This window comes from Neopelma chrysocephalum, unplaced genomic scaffold (assembly GCF_003984885.1).
Source record: "Neopelma chrysocephalum unplaced genomic scaffold, ASM398488v2 Primary Assembly neopelma1_80b, whole genome shotgun sequence".
NCBI classification, from domain to species: domain Eukaryota; kingdom Metazoa; phylum Chordata; class Aves; order Passeriformes; family Pipridae; genus Neopelma; species Neopelma chrysocephalum.
Genome location: NW_020897742.1, coordinates 5,462,333 through 5,478,684, shown reverse-complemented (window position 1 = coordinate 5,478,684; position 16,352 = coordinate 5,462,333). Strand labels below are relative to the sequence as shown.

Here is a 16,352-nt window from a genome sequence, read left to right as displayed (position 1 = left end):
ACTTGCAGCATTTGTTTCAGTTACAGAGTCAGCAAACCCAGGCATTTTATAATTATGGATCTTGGCTGTTGCTGTTGCTGATTAATGCATTTAGATACTCAGCCATTCTTATTGAAGGAAACACAAAAACCGTATTGGAGCTTTTTAATTTATTATAGGGTCCTCAATTACCCAAGGGAGCTTCTTACACACACAAATATATTGAAAATGGACAGATATGGGCTCAACAAAAATAACCTTAATACCCTCTCAGAAAAAAAAAATCAACTGTTATTACACAAATTCAGAGTAAGGTCCTATCACATTTGTAAGTGAACTTGTATTTAAGTTCAGCATCACTCAGGAATTTTTCCTCTAGTCCAAGTCAAATCTTTTCAGTTAGTTAGTGCACTGAGCTTACACAGTATTGTTTTCCAGTGTTGCAAGTGGATAATATTGTACATAACCTAGTAACAGCAGTGTTTTAATCTTCAAAAGTCCATTCGTTTCACTAGAGGTGCACTATTAGAACAGATGTATTTAATAATTATAGTGTAATTGTCATATTACAGCTTCTCCTATTTCACTGTGACAATTGTGTAGTAAAAAATGAATTCTACAGGTAGAAAACCTGTACATATGAGGAAGGAAAAACAACCACTAGAGATTTGTTCAAAATGAAAAATCCTAGTGTTTCATTTAAATAATGTTCTGCTTTTGAAGACAGATTTCCTTAACATTTGTAGGATGGTTATTTTTTAAAAATATACTTCCTTACTCCACAGATAAGACAAAGAGTAATGGGTAAGAGAGTAGGTTTAGCCTTAATATTAGGAAGAAATTCTTTACTGTGAGTGGTGAGGCACTGGAATGGGCTGCCCAGATAAGTTGTGGATGCCCCATCCCTGAAAGTGTTCAAGGCCAGGCTGGATGGGGCTTTGAACAAGGACGAGAGGACACAGCCTCAAGCTGTGCCAGGGGAGGTTCAGGTTGGCCATCAGAAGAATTTCTGCACTGAAAGGTTGTCAAGTATTGGAACACACTGACCAGGGAGCCAGTGGATTTACCATCCCTGGAGGTGTTCAAGGAATGACTGGACATGACACTTAGTGCTATGGCCTAGTTAACATGGCAGTTAAGGCTGGACTCAGTGGTCTTGAAGGTCATTTCCAACTTAAGCGATCATTCTGTGATCTAGTGGAAAGTGAACCTGCCTGCAGCAGGGGGGTTGGAACTAGATGATCTTTAAGGTCCTTCCAACCCAAACCATTCCAAGATTTTATGAACATGTAATAAAATCCCACTGTAACACAGAACATTCAGTATTAGTTGTTAGTGCTGTTTTGTTTTATGGCAAACATTGTCCTGAGTTGTTGAACCAGTGTAGGGGAATCAATACTTCTCTTCAGCACAGACCTCCGTCCCCACCAAAGCACAACAGCAATGTAAAAAATCAAATAGAGAGTTTGCCATCTGGAAAGAAGCCAGCCACTGAAGGACAATCTTTCTGTACAAAAAGATGCTCTTACTGTCACTTCCAGATTCACTGAAGGAGCACATTCCCCATATTTACTGTGATATATGTATTAATTGTGCTGTCACTTTGCTTGTATTTATTATTGTAACAACTCAGCCTGTAGTTTGCATTTTACAGAGACAGAAAAATAGTATCCAATATTGAAGTCCTGTATTCTGGAGCTGGAAGGTGGTAGCCCATATGTAAGAAGTCGAGATTACTTTCTAACACAAGCTTGCACTTGGTTTTTTTCCCAGTTGTGAGTAGATGCATAGTTGTTGATGCTGTGAGATCAGGAAAACAAGGACTTGGACTTCCAATTTAAATACAAACCAGCCAACACACCCCCTTAATGCCCTGAAACCTATGGTGTCACTTTTCAGTACTGCACGGCATTTTCAGCACGGCATTTGTATAGTGACAGTTCACTCCCTTAGAAAACCCAGTATCAAAACGCCGCAGTTTCATTTTACGGATACTAAAGCTGGATGAATACAGATAGAGTTATTAAGTATTTTATGTATTTTTGCAAGCTGAGCCACAAAGACGTCATGATACTCAGCCGAAGCTCAGCCATATGTACACTCTGGAAACTGGAATGGACCAACTTAAGTAGTTATTGATCACAACATTTCTCCTGAAAATTGCTACGGGATTGTGGCATCGCAAGATGCAGAGCTGTTAGCTGCCAGCACCAGGTAAAACAGATTTTAAATTTTCGCATAATTTAAAATGTTTGCAGTTACACAGTGAATTCCAACAAAGGCAACCCAACCTGTTTTATTAGACTATTTCATATTTTTGTAAGCTTACTTTATTTCTTTGCTGTACAAAGGCTGAAATGCAAACTATCTCAATAAATCTACATCAGTAACTACCTAGACATGATACAGGTATGTACACAAAGCCCAGTTATTTCACTTCAGTGTTGATACCATAGTTCATGCAGAGCTGGATGCAAACAATGCAAACAGCACCTACACAGTCTAAGGCATAACTCTCAGGATATTTACATCTTGTTCCTTATAGCAAAAGCTTCCTATACACCACTTCTTTGCTAAACTTGTAATTGACAATCCTGCTTAGTAGTGCAGAACTCAGAACTGAAAGTGCATTTCTTCATTTTACACATTCTCACACAGATTGTGGACTGCTCCAGGAATAGTTTTCCAACCTTCATTTTTAGAAGCAATTAATTACCTATGTTTTTGTCAATTAAAATTATAAGGTAAAATACCCTTTTCCCAAAGCTCTGTAGATCACATGCAATTATGAAAACAAGGCTCCTAAAAGCAATTCCAGGAACTGCTGTCTTTTGACTTGGTAAGATAAGTAATCCTATGAAAGCACTGAATCAATCCACAGCTGGTTTTTTTTAAAACACTTTGGAACGTTTCAGGATATGAAGTTTGCAGATCCAAGCAGCTTTGGAAAAGTTCTATAACACAGGTTATAGATTGTATTGGATTTTTATGTTGTAATTAATCTGGCATCTCAGAAGAGTTTTTTTCTTCCCTCGGAGATCTCACTTTGAAAGGAAATTAAAAAAGAAATATGATTACTGTCACTGAAGAAAATACAATTCTGACTTAATTTACAAGCAAAATAAAGTAAAAAAATGCCTAGGATCAAAAAGTCAACTCTTCCCCTCAAATATAAAGCAGCAGTGCTAAAAATAATTTCTCTTTTGTGTTCTGAGCTACTGCAATTCCTTCCACATTTATTTTTAAGCCACAACATCCTGAAGCACTGGGGCTCCTGAGAGACTATATTCCATCCAATCTTGTTTTGGGAGATCAAAATACTACATCGCCTTTTCCTTAGTCTTTCCTCCCTTAGACAGGGCAGGAATGAGCAACAGCAGCGCACTCTCATTTGAAACCACATCATAACTGTCATGTAACAATCTCAGCTGAGCTGGACTCTCTAGTGCAGCAGCTGAGAACTGACACACATTGTTCCATCCACAGAGTGCAGCTCTGACAGGAAACCAGTAACGAGTGAAGGAAGGAAAAGGTCAGAGAACAAGAGTGCCTTGCTATATGTGCACGTGCCTGACACTCTGACCTCCTGCTGCTGTGAAGTAACAAAACAAGGGAGACTTCTCTTCCAGGCGTTTCCTATACTCCCACACATCTTGGCCCACAAACTATGCTCAGAAAATTATACTTGTACAACAGTAGAGTTTACAAATTCATCAGAATGGTATGACTATCGTAAAAAATACCAACATGTGTATAAAAATGTAAATGGAGGACATTACCTTCATCAGGAGAAACTGATGGTTCAATTTCAGAAGTGACAGCATCCATATCTTCACAAGTTTTGGCACCTGGCTTCTCTTTTTCCACCTCACATAGATACACGTCAATGGGTCCTTTTGTGCTCTTCACATGTACTTCTATGTGATCCTATAAAACAGCAACTTGCATATAATTCAAAGAACAAGTCTTACACATGCTTTATCTGTTCTAGCACATATTTTAAAGCCAATAGATTAAGAACAGAAAAAATACAGGAGTGATATAACCATTTAAAATTGTTTTACTACTTCCACATAAATTATGACTATTACATATATTTGTAGGACAGTTTTTAAGCAGCACTAAGCTAATAAGTTTTCATTTTTGAAGAAAATGCACTTAAGTACTTGTTTAGTCTTTCTACTAACCTTTAGATATATGACCAAGATTTACTAGTATGTTTAGGAAGAGTAACAAAATTTAAAACTTGACAAATCAACGCCATGGATCAGAAAACAAATCAAGAGCATGCAGCTTTAATAACACAGCAAAGTAACTAACCCCTATCACTTCTACTACTTCCCTTCAGGAGACATCACATTGCAAGAGACAGAGCAAATAAAATTTTACGGACAACTGAGAGAAGATTCTGTTCTCTCTAAAATACAGCTTTTTAAATTCTGCCTTTTTATTGCTTTAGGAAGTCTTTGGAATTTTATCTTTTTCATCTCCACTGGATGAGAGCCAGCTCCTTTTACCAGGGAAACCATTGGAGATCTATGCAGTGGAACTAAGTCTTCTTGTACTACTGATTCATATCTCCTTTTCCTAAGATATCACCACCCTTTCTGTGCACACAGCAAGGCAAATTTGATGACTATGCAATTAAGAACATTATAAAAAATGCATATGCAAAAAGAAAGCTGAATTAAAGCTACATTTGTTATCTTAAGCTCACTTCCAGGATTTCCCCTCTCAGAGCACTACTTTAAGCAGTGGGTTCTCAGTATTTAGGCCCCAGTATGTAGATGCAGCATTGCTGGATGCAGAGGGAAAAGGTCTGGCTCCTCTGTGTGACTGGAATGGAGCCTGAGTATTGCACTATGGGGTGAGGACAGGGCACAGCCTCCACCTCCATCAAAGATTCATCTAGACATGATCTACTAGAGTGACAAAATGTTTTCTTTTTTTCAACTATACTGCACATTTCATACTTTATTACAGCTGTTCCATTCTCTCTAGCAAGACCCAGGTACCTAAAGGCCAGACACTATTATTTAATGATTTAAGTAAAAATACTGTAAGTTTCTCAGACTATTATCCCTACAGCATTGTTTAGTGGAACACAAGAACAATGAACTACCAATATTTGCATGACAAAGGAAACAGAAGTTAATTACTGACTGCTGCTGCAAAAAGTCAAATTTGAGAACTTACATCTTTAGGAACTGGTATTTCCAATTTGGTTTCCTCTGGAGCTTTGATTGCAATCACAATCTGTTCTTGAAATGTCTGAATGCTTCGGATATCTTGGTATGTAACATAAGCTAGTGTATACATTGGTCAAGGATTCTGTAAAGTAATTTGCTAATGAGCAGAAGCAAAGAGTGTGATGTCAAGATATGCTGAGGTAGAATACCAACTTAAGAAAAGTGGTCAACAATGGTGTTGACGTTATTTTAGTATTAGCTTTGTAAAATGAAGCTAACAAGTTAGCTAATGAATTAGCTAACAAGTGGAAAACAGCTTTTCTTTATTTCTAGGAAGAAAAAAATATATTCAATATTAAAAAACCCCAAACACATCTGACATGTTTCCCAGATGCTGTCATGAATCTACAAAGCAGAGGGAATATTGTGCTTGAGAAACTACTTTCTGTTTTGTAATAGCATGAAAATAATTTCCTGGGAAACTACAGAATTATTTTCTTAACCAGAACAAGTAAGGTGTAAAGAAAATGGACACGCTTCATTTGAGCACAGACCTTAATATTTTGCCAAATAAGGGAGCTAAGTAATATTTTACTGTAACCTAAAGCCAAAATTCAGCATTTATGTCATATCGTAAAAGAAAGCTCTTTTCTATTGCCAAAACCCATCCGTAAGTCAAAACTGCACTGGAACCTCTCTCAAGAGACAGAACAGTATTAGGGCACAACCAACATACCATTATATCTTCTTGGCAACAGGCCACTGGGACTCCATTTTGAGTCCTCTTTGTCATCTTGCTAAGGAACTCAATCTCATGGTAGGTCAAGACCTGTCCGTTAGAGAACTTAGAGAACTTTATAATGGAGAGATGGGCAGGGTACAAAGACCATTGCTGCACTTTGTTCTTCTGCAGGGGAATGGTCACACAAGCAGCACACACCTGAGAACAGGTTGGACTGTGCATGATACTGCAAAGCAAGGTACATGACCGGCAAACACAAATACAGAATAACCAAAAAGTTTCCTGTTTTAAAACTCATCAAGTATTACTGCATACCTGTGGTATGGGCCTATGCTTGTTACTAGGTATGTGAGTACTTGGAACCAAAATCACGTGTTAAAGTAATGCAAGAGTTGAAAGGATATTTTGCATTTTCTTTGTCATCTGTTAGTTCAAATATCTGATGAGCACAATTGTTGATTAATTCATCCAGAGCTTCTTCCATGGCTGACAAGTCAGAAAGTTCTTCTTTAAGGTTTTGCTGCTCTGGTGCTTTTCCAACAACTTGGTCAAGATTAGAACCTCTAAAAGAATATGAAAGTTGTTTAATATATTTATCAATAAAAGCCTGTTTATTGAACATCATGTGTACTAACAGAAAGCAGTCAGAAACTATGTCATCCTTTACTCTGCTGAAATACGCTCCCATGTGCTTTTGCTCTTGATACTTGTTGACATATTAAATAATTCACACAGCCTAAGGATACAAAATATTATCTATGAAAAGTAATTTAATGCTTAAAAATACTCTCAAAGTTATAAACATTACTCAATATTGTTTGGTTTTACTGTTTCAGAAATTAGAAGTTTCAAAGCCAACTCACATCCACTGGATAAGATTCTTAGATCTTTTCTGAATTAAGTCGATTCCATCCAACACATTGGTGATGTCATACACTCTTCGTTTTCGTACTCCAAGTGTTGTTGCTACTTCATTTAAATCAAGAACACCGTCTGGAGCTTTTTTGAGAAGAGCCATAAATCTTCGTGTCAAAAGCACCAAGGATGCATCAAATCGTGGCCTTTTGCCTTCCACAGTTTCTGTGAAGTTTTGATAGAATATTTAGGGTAAGCTACTACATAAGCATGAAGTGTTCCTTAAAAAAAAAAGTGATAGTGATGAAGTAACAATGAAGATAAAAGTCTGGAAGCACTGCAGTTTTTAATGCTGACATTGCAAAGGCATCATGTAAAGCCTATTAACTACATATACCTTTGTTTGTTTGCAGGGATTGTATCTACATAGCAAGCATGCACCCTCGTGCTTTCAACATTTACGACTTCACACTGCTAGTATGGATTTAAATGGTTGTGTAACTGTATGTTCCATAGGATGTGAGATCAGACCACTGAACGAATACCAATGAAATCCTGGGTTAACAATACACAGATAGTGAGGGGCATTGCCAGAGAAATGCAGCTCCATCTCTGCTCCATGACACCATTAAAATGTTTTTTCATATCCTTTTGGCCCAGATTGACCAGCAGACCTCCCAAATAACAATCAGGCATGGTTCAGGAGTCAGCTCAGCTTCAGGACTGTTTCAGCCTAGAAACGACCAATCTGTTCTGGGGTAGAAGAACTTAATATGTGGACAAACTCTGTTTGCATTATTTGGCCTCAGGGCTAAAGAACTGGTCATTCCAATGTTTAATTTACTAATGGAATAAAGATCTACAGACACACTAACATCACAGGTTTAAGAGAAATCTCTGTGCTATGTGTATCCATTACCAACATATTTGCAGAAACAGCAGAAAAGTCACTGACAAACAGCTGGTTTAACTTGAGAATGTTATTTGTGTATGCAAAAAGCACAAAAAAGCATCTATATTTGAGGCACAAAAAAGACATGATACACACACACACTCTCATTTAATGCCAGAGGCAATGAAAGACTGTAAAATTCTGCTACTACTTGTCTTTTCTCCTGTAAAGCGAACCAGGTATTTCATACCTGTGAAAATACCTGTTCATATCAAACTGTATTCCTGAGCAATATTCCAGTCTAATGCTTTAAGAAAAGGTGACTGCATGTGTAAACAAACTTCCCTGTAAAATGCTCCACTTCAAACATCAGTATTTTTCCCAAGATGAATGAGACACGTACTTTTACTCATAATGTATCACACCCATTCCATGGCTGCAAATCTGTGCACTCTTTAACATGAAGTGACAGGTCCAACAACTCGGTTTTGGACTGTGTTACTGTGAGATGTGTGAAAGAATTCAACCGGTCAGAAAACAAAAAAAAAAAAACCACCAAAAACCAAAAACCCGGAAATTCACTCAAGCTTGTTTTTACATTTATTAATACCAGTTGAAAACCAGCATTTGCCAGCGTGATGTTTCAGTTTTCTATAACTCACTTTTCCCGTGCATTATTTTCTTTATAGCAGTGGGAAGGTATATTTGCAACAAGTTTTAAGAGCAAAACTATGAAGAAGTATTGCTTCCCATCTGTTATTTCATTTAGTGTTCAGCATTTCTCCTGCTCTGCTGATATGAGATACAATTTCTCATTTGTTTATAGCATGTACTCACATTGTAAAAAGCCATGAAATACTTAAAGAACAATCTTCCAACATGAACCATAGCAACTTACTTTTCACAAGCTGTGCATCTTTGTGCTCATTCAGGTTGATCACTGGTGGCTGGGGAAATAAAAAAGGAAAAAATAACTGTCATAAAATGCTATTTACAGGGGAAGTTTTTTCAGAAGAAATCCCCAAATCAACTTCAAATGGTACAGCCATCACAGTGCTGACAATTCAACACGTATTAATGTGAAGGAGTGTCACCAGACAGAAGGGATACATGCTCATTAGTTCCTGGCAGAATTTTCAGCCCTCAATATCAGCATATCTCTCTCTGTTTTGGAAAGCAGGAAACACCACTAAAGGCCCTAGTGTTCAAGCAATGGTCACAACACAAAGAGATAACTGCATAATCTCTATAAATTCAAGCTTCATCTATTCCATATAGCAGCTCATATATGGAAGATACACTGCTATTATACAGCACTACAGTTAAACGTTACAAACAAGACTGGCAGCAGAGCCTGCTCTGGGCGAGATACTAACGTGATGAGCCTAAGCAGGTACTTCATTACACTCCTCTCTCCAATTTAAGAACAGAAGCATTTTCAAATTCAGACTCATTACAGTTGGAAGAGACCTAAGGTCTCCTCTGGTCCAACTGCCAACTCCAAACAGGAACAGTCATTAGATGAGAGCAGCTCATGCAAGGCTTAATTAACTGGGTCTTTAAAATTACAAGGGAAGGAGGCTACATCTCCCTGAGCATCCCACTATACTGCTTCCCTGTCCTCACAGTGAAGAAGTTCCATTTTACATCAAGCTGCAACCTCTCTGGCTTCTTTTGTTTCAATTCACGACTATTTCCTTTCAGCCTCCCATCATGCACAACTGTGAAGTGTCAAGCCAGTTTCTTCAGTTCTTCTTAAGATCCTTGCAAGTATGGCATGAAGCTGTGTCGGGATGATTTAGTCAGATATTATGAAAAGGTTCTTCCCCCAAAAGGTGGGGTCAGGCACTGGAACAGGTTCACCAGAGAAGTGGCCATAGCCTGACAGAGTTCAAGAAGGTCTTGGACAACGCTCTCAGGCTTACAATGTGATTCTTGGGGTTGTCCTGTGCAAAGTGAGGAGCTGGACTCCATCTTATGGGTTCCTTCCAACTCAGGATATTCTATGACTCTACTGAAGGGCTGCTGCAACTTAACAAGCTCCCTCAGGAGTTTATTAACAGGCTTCCTTTACTACTGGGCCTAATCAGGCACAGCATTCAAAGAGCAGCCTAATACATGCCAAGTAAGGAAGAAGAATCACTACCTTCTATTCACTGGCTATTCTCCTATGCCTCAACATTAGGGCACAGTGCAGGTGCACGTTTAGCCCACTGGCCATAAAGACCCCCAGGTCCTTCCAGGGTAGTCCACCAGGCTGTACCACTACAGGGTACAGTGTAGGACTTCACACTTGAATTTTCAACTACCTTGGTTGAAGTTTGTGAGGTGTCTGATGACGCCTTCTACCAGCCCATAAACATCATGAGGGGGCATCTCACATCCTCTTCCTATGAACAGGACAGGTCCTGAAGCCTTAAAAAGACAGAATCCATGTTCTGTACTCTGTTACTAGCCTTCCTCACTACAAGGAAGGTTCAAAGCCTTGAACTCCACTGTTAAGTAAACTTCCCAGTCACACTCCCAACGCCAGAGACTTTTACTGCTGGGACCAAAGCCTCTTCACAGTGGGTGGCTCCAGTGAACCGATGGGAGCCACACTTAACTCCCTACACACCCCACTCACACAGTCAGACCAGGTTTCCCTTAGCAAAGTCTCAGACGTCTCGTTCCATAAAGCAATTTATTCACAGTGCAGTAACACAGAAACAGCCCAAGCTGTTGCCTCCAAGGAGGGACCCCTATCAAAAAAAACTCTGAGCTTTTATACGCTGACAGCCTTCCTGCACCCAAGTCTTGCTATTCCTCCTGAGTCCTCTGCTCCTGCCCTCTCTCTCAGTGTACATCCACCTCACTGGCTCCACCTTCTTTGTAACCTTTTGTTATCCAAAGGCTGTGTTTGCTGTGTCTCTGTGTCCACTCACTTGGCCAACACCACTCATCTTCATGCCCTTTGTTATCCAAAGGGTTGGGCAGTTCACGGCCTCATGTCTCTCTGGGCTCCCACCCAAAGCTCAATTTGCAGCTTGGAAACCGAGCCACCTGAACCAGATGTATTCCTAAACATCCACTATTCCATGTTGGGTTGTAGTGGGTTGACCCTGGCTGGATGTCAGCCACTCACCAAGGTTGCTTTATCACTCCCTTTCTCAGCTGGACGGGGAAGAGAGAATATAACAAAGGCTCACGAGTTAAGGACTGGGAGAGATCACTCACCAAACACCATCACAGGCAAAACAGATTCAAACTGGGGATATTAACTGAATTTATTACTAACAAAGTCAGAGCAGGATAATGAGAGGTAAAATAAATCTTAAAACACCTTCCCATCAACTATCCCTCCTTCCCACCAGCAGCTCAGGGAGATGGAGAATGTGGGTTACGGTCAGTTCATCACAAGTTGTTTCTGCTGCTGTTTAGAGAGAGGACTCCTTCCCCTGCTCCAGCATGGGATCCCTCCCACGGGAGACAGTTTCCATGAACTTCTCCAGTGTGAGTCCATCCTATGGGCAACAGTTCTCCATGAACTGTTGAGATATGGGTCACTCTTCCACGGGGCACAGTCCTTCAGGCACAGCCTGCTCCAATGTGGGTCCCCCAAGTCCTGCAAGGAAACCTGCTTCAGCGTAGGCTCCTCTCTCCACAGATCAGGTCCCTGCCAGGACCCTGCTCCAGCATAGGTTTCCCACAGGTTCACAGCCCTCTCTTTGGCATCCACATGCTCCGATGTGGGTCTCCTCCACAGGCTGCAGGTGGATCTCTGCATCCCCATTAACCTCCAGAAGCTGCAGGGGGCCATCCTGCTTCACCATGGGCTGCAGGAGAACCTCAGCTCTGTCATCTGGACTACCTCCTCCCTCTCCTTCTCCGCTGACCTTGGTGTCTGCAAAGTTGTTCCACTCACATATTCTCACTCTGCTCTTCTCTGGCTGCAATTACATCTGTGCAAGAACTTATCTTTTTTGTTCTTAAATGTGTTAATTACAGAGGCATTACCACCATTTCTGATTGATCAGCCTTGGCCAGCAGCATGTCCCTCTTGGAGCTGCCTGGCTCTACTGGATATGGAAAAAGCTTCTAGCAGCTTCTCAGAGAAGCCAACCCTGTAACCCCACACACACCCCTGGCTCCCATTACTAAAACCTGGCCATGCAAACCCAATACACACAGCCACTACAGCCAAGGCTGTTAATAATTACCACATTCTTGACTTCCCTGTTTACAAAAAGCCAATTCAGGACAGGATCACCCCTGGTTGACTCATCTCAACACCTAGATAGAGAAGCTGTGCCCAACACCCTTTGTTTTTTATGACCATGATTTCCAATGATAAGAAATTTTCAATTATCAGCGTAAAAACTCACGTGAACTCTTTCATGGCTATGAGAAAATACTACCAAGTACCATTTAGCCCAACTGTCAAGAGTAATTAAAAGAAATATAACAAATTTTAAGAAGCTTCACAAAAGTAGGCCTGTTTTGTTAGCTACCTCATAGCATTACTAAAAGTTGTGGTGGCAGCTGTATATAAGATTGCCTCAACACTACAGATGTTCAGAAGAACAGATTACAGTCGTAGTCCATTTTTCTCAAACTCAGTTTTAGCTCGATTAAGAGGCTATAGGCAACACAAGTAAGAAAACCCATCCCTTTGCACTCTAGCCCCTTTCCCTGCCAGCCTGTTGGGGAAGCATCGAGGGAATGCCATGAGCGAGGGGAAGCATCGCATGGCTCCTTTCGAGTACCACGCTGCCCGGGCCCGCCGCACCTTTCCCACTCAGGGGATGCAGGACGGGCTTTCGGCCACCTCCTCACCACCTCCCGCAGCAGGAGCGCGGCTGCAGCGCCGCGTCCCGCCCTCTCCCCATCCCCAGGCAGCGCCTCCCTGTGCCGCCCGCCATGTACCTCACTCACACGCAGCGTGTCCGGCTGCAGCGGCCTCAGGCGTTCCCACTTATCACGGCTGGCCATGTCCGCCCGGCCCCTCCTCCTCCTCGCCCCAGCCGGCCCCGAGGCGCCGGAGGAGGGAGGGCGCTCGGTCGCCCTCACGGGAAGGCTCCGAGCCCCGGCCGGGCGGGGGACGCCGCGGGGCCGCTCCCGCGCTCAGCGCGGCCTGTCATGGCCGCCGCCTCCCGCCCCCCATTACCCATCGGCCCCCGCGGTGCGCGCGCTCGGCAGTGTCCGACGCTTTCCCGCCCTGCCCAGCTCGTCTCGGCTCTTCCCGCCCCCGTCGGGGCATCCTCCTAGTCCCGCCGAACGTCGGGAGGTCGATTCCTTTCCTCCCCCTCTCGTCACCGTCCCAGAGCGGCGGAGAAAAGGGTCTGCTCGCCTCCGCTTTCTCCTCGGCTGTGCCGGCAGCGGGAGCTCCCTGAGCCCTGCGGCAGCCAGTGTGGGCTAAAGGGGAGGATCACGGAATATGCTGATTTTGGAAGGGACCCACAAAGAGCATCGAGTCCAACTCCTGGCCCTGCACAGAACACTCCAGTAATCACACTGTGTGTCTGAAGCTATAGTCCAAGCACCTCTTGAACTCTTGTCAGACTTGGTGCTGTGACCACTTCCAAGGGGAGCCTGTTCCAGTGCCCAGCCATCCTCTGGGTGAAGAACCGTTTTCTAATATCCAACCTAAACCTTCCCTGACACAAGTTCAGGCCATTCCCTTGGGTCCTGTCACTGGTCACCAGAGAGGAGAGATCAGTGTCTGCCCCTCCTCATCCCCTCACGAGGAAGCTGTAACTGCAGTGAGTCTCAGTCTCCTCCAGGCTGAACAGACAAGTGACCTCAGCTGCTCCTCATACAACTCCCCCTCAAGAGAGAGGAGGTCCTCACCATTTTGGTTACTACAAGGAGGGAGATTTTTCTTCCTTCAGTGTACAGCACTGTTACAACCCACCCTAGAAAAAAAGGAGGGGGGTAACCCAGGTTCTTATAAATAATTCCCTTGGGGTGGATTAGAGTGAAATGACACTGAATAATCAGTGTTTGAAAACATATATAGGTAGGGTTTATTTTAAACGCATATAGTAGGGTTCATTTTAACAATTTTGTTTGAACAGCTATGTTAGCATTTTGGCTGTTGTCATCTATATCATCTATCATAGGGATAACCCCTGGGGGGAAAATGCATAAGGGAGAGAAAGGAAAGACAGGATAAGGGTAAGGGAGAGTAAGAGAAAGAAAAGCTGAGAGTGGAAAGATATATGTAGTCACTGCCCACAGGGTCTAGTGATGAAACTTGGTAATTGCAGCTTCCATGTCTGTCAGTTGAAGTGGTGGCCTTGATCTGTTGGGGGTGAAGGAGGGAAGCCCCCACACTCAAAGAAGTTATGAGTTACTATATCCATGGTTAGTGTCGCAGGCCATGCCTTGAGCCTCCAACATCTCCTGGGTCTGTGCTGAATTTCCGTGAGGGGCCTGGCCAAAGGCCTGGCGGGGGGGGGGGGGGGTGAGGGTAATGGGCTTTGATGGACCATCAGAGGTATAATGCACAAAAGTCCCTTGGCAATCCTAGAATGCATAAAACATTAACTGTTTCAGTCTTTGACAAGCATAAGCAAGGAGAGAGCACCCTGCTCAAACACTGCTGTGCAAATATGTCTCAGAATAATTAGTATTGCTTTCTTGCCAAATAATCTATTTCTGTCGTGACTTCCTAGTACAAGGCAGCCAAAGCTGCGTGTGTCACTCACGGGGCAGACACAGATAGAATGCTCATGTCAAGAATGAGTTAATTACGAGAGGCTCGTTGGTGAAGGGCAAGACAGAGCGAATGTGGCTTGTCCAAACTCAGCCTGTCCATTTACGTCCTAGCAACATCCTTTCCCCAGTGCTCCTGCCCTTTCCTCCACACTCATAACCTTTTTCAAGCACTGACTGACACCTTGCTGATTTGCCAACATCAGCAGTAATATCAAAATTTCCAACTGAGTAGGTAACTTCTGTTCATCGGACAAAAGCATTTCTTTTAAAAACAGCTCCTTGTTAAATAGCCCATGTGTTGCTTGGTTGCTCTTTACGGCAATTAATTCTCCTCTAAAACAGATAAGTCTGCAATGGAGTCCTTTTGCTTAAAGAATTTATGAACTGTTCCACTTCCCCATCTACACTTCAAGTAAAATTTCCAGTCACTTCCCTTCCCCAATTTCATCGGGCGTTGTGTAAAACTGCCAGTCTGGTATGAAGAATTCAAAGCCATGAAGAACTTTGTTCATATTCTGACACGCCAGACTGAACAGATATTTGAAAAAATACTGAATTAGTTTTCATTTACTAGCTTTCCATTTAGACAATCCTTTGGAGTAGTTTATGGTATCACCAATGATAGATCAGATGCCTTGATAGAGGTGGAGTTTTCTTCATAGCAACCAATTTTCAATCAAGTACTTGCTTGGTAATAATTGTCCTTGAAGAGAACTGTTGAACTAAGGTGACTTGTTCTGGTATTCTAATGAATTAAGAAGAGTAAAAAGGGGGAAAATATGTTACAACTCCTCAAAGGCATGATGTCTGTGCTTTAGGAGACATGAAGTCTGGAGCTGTGAATTTCAAGACGTCATGCAAATGCTGATTGTCAGTATTGTAAGGCGAGGTTAGACTGCTGCAGAAGCAGAAGGTTTTCCTGTCATGGAAGGGACACATGATTACACTGAAATGTAAAAATGCTCATTTTTGTATGGGCAGCATAATCCAATTGCTAACTACTCTGTGGGGATAAACATAGTCCCATAAGGAATGAGTATTTCTCCCTCTTTGTTATACTCTGGAAGATGAATGTTATCATTGCAATTACAGATTGTATAAACCCACTGTGATAAAGCAGTTTTTTTCCAGCTGCAACAGCAAAATGGTTTGGAGTAGATGTCTTAGGCCACTTTAGTTTGAGGTGATGTAAGGAATATGTCATGCAGTGTGAAAGTCACTGAATAGGATTTGGTGACTGTTGGCTGGTCAGATATTAAGAGGGAGGCTAGCAACTCATAATCTGAGGATTAGGATACATGAATTCCTGTATTAACCCATGTGGAAAACATTGCATCAACATTTAGCAATGCTGTTGTTCTAGCCAGTCATAAGATCAAATCCTGTTGTTCCTGTGCTTCTCTGTCCTTGCCTGCTGACGTATCTAATGGAGCAAAGAAGAGCCCCACATGGATTCAGTCAGGAAGAGTTTTCTATATTTACATGAAAATTAAGAAGCCTAATTATTCTTTTAAATGAAAATTAGATTTTGAAGTAACTCACTTGACTGTCAGAGTTTTTGCTGTGGCATTCTACAGATCAAAGAGTTTGATTCTAATGTGTTATTATTTACATTTTATAAAGATGACACATTCTTTATTACTCCTGTAGATGAAAATGAAAATTATACCCCATTTACTGTTATTTTAATGCATATGAAAATGGCTGTGCATTTTTTTTAATATCTCCAGACATTATTCATATAAGACATAATACTTAAACTGAAAGATTTGTTTATTTATCTGAATTCTTTTTTAATTGCAATGACTCCTAATGTGCCACCAGGGGGCAATAATTCCATTTCCTAAATCTGATCTTTTACCATCAAAACCTGCCAGAACAGTGGGTTCAGTAACATTTTTGAGGGACTATATGTGAAAATCAAAACATAACTTTCTTAAAAATACTTCCCTTGTGTAATTTAATATTCTACCCTGCACTGCTTAGGGATGTAGGT

At 41.7% G+C, this 16,352-nt stretch overlaps 1 protein-coding gene across 2 annotated transcripts; it reads right to left on the bottom strand.

The window, feature by feature from the left end:
- Positions 1-1,006: 1,006 nt before the first annotated feature.
- On the bottom strand, positions 1,007-12,745 carry E2F6 (E2F transcription factor 6). 2 transcript variants are annotated; one of them, XM_027690249.1, is made up of 7 exons: positions 12,572-12,745; positions 8,556-8,604; positions 6,774-6,990; positions 6,315-6,473; positions 5,176-5,290; positions 3,759-3,906; positions 1,007-3,023 (listed from the first exon to the last, which is right to left on the bottom strand). In XM_027690249.1, the coding sequence occupies exons 1-7, from the start codon at positions 12,626-12,628 to the stop codon at positions 2,977-2,979; spliced, it is 792 nt and encodes a 263-aa protein (XP_027546050.1). In that variant the 5' UTR covers positions 12,629-12,745; the 3' UTR covers positions 1,007-2,976. The 2 variants fall into 2 exon arrangements, with proteins under 2 accessions (XP_027546050.1, XP_027546049.1); XM_027690248.1 differs by having other exon boundaries at positions 12,563-12,743.
- Positions 12,746-16,352: the final 3,607 nt, after the last annotated feature.

Coding starts and splice junctions, on each gene's coding strand:
- E2F6 (XM_027690248.1), bottom strand. CDS start 12,628: ATGGCCAGCCGTGATAAGTGGGAACGCCTGAGGCCGCTGCAGCCGGAC. Junction 5,291..6,314: donor GATGACAAAGAAAATGCAAA/ATATCCTTTCAA, acceptor ACCAATGTATAC/ACTAGCTTATGTTACATACC. Junction 3,907..5,175: donor AAATACCAGTTCCTAAAGAT/GTAAGTTCTCAA, acceptor GCTGTTTTATAG/GATCACATAGAAGTACATGT.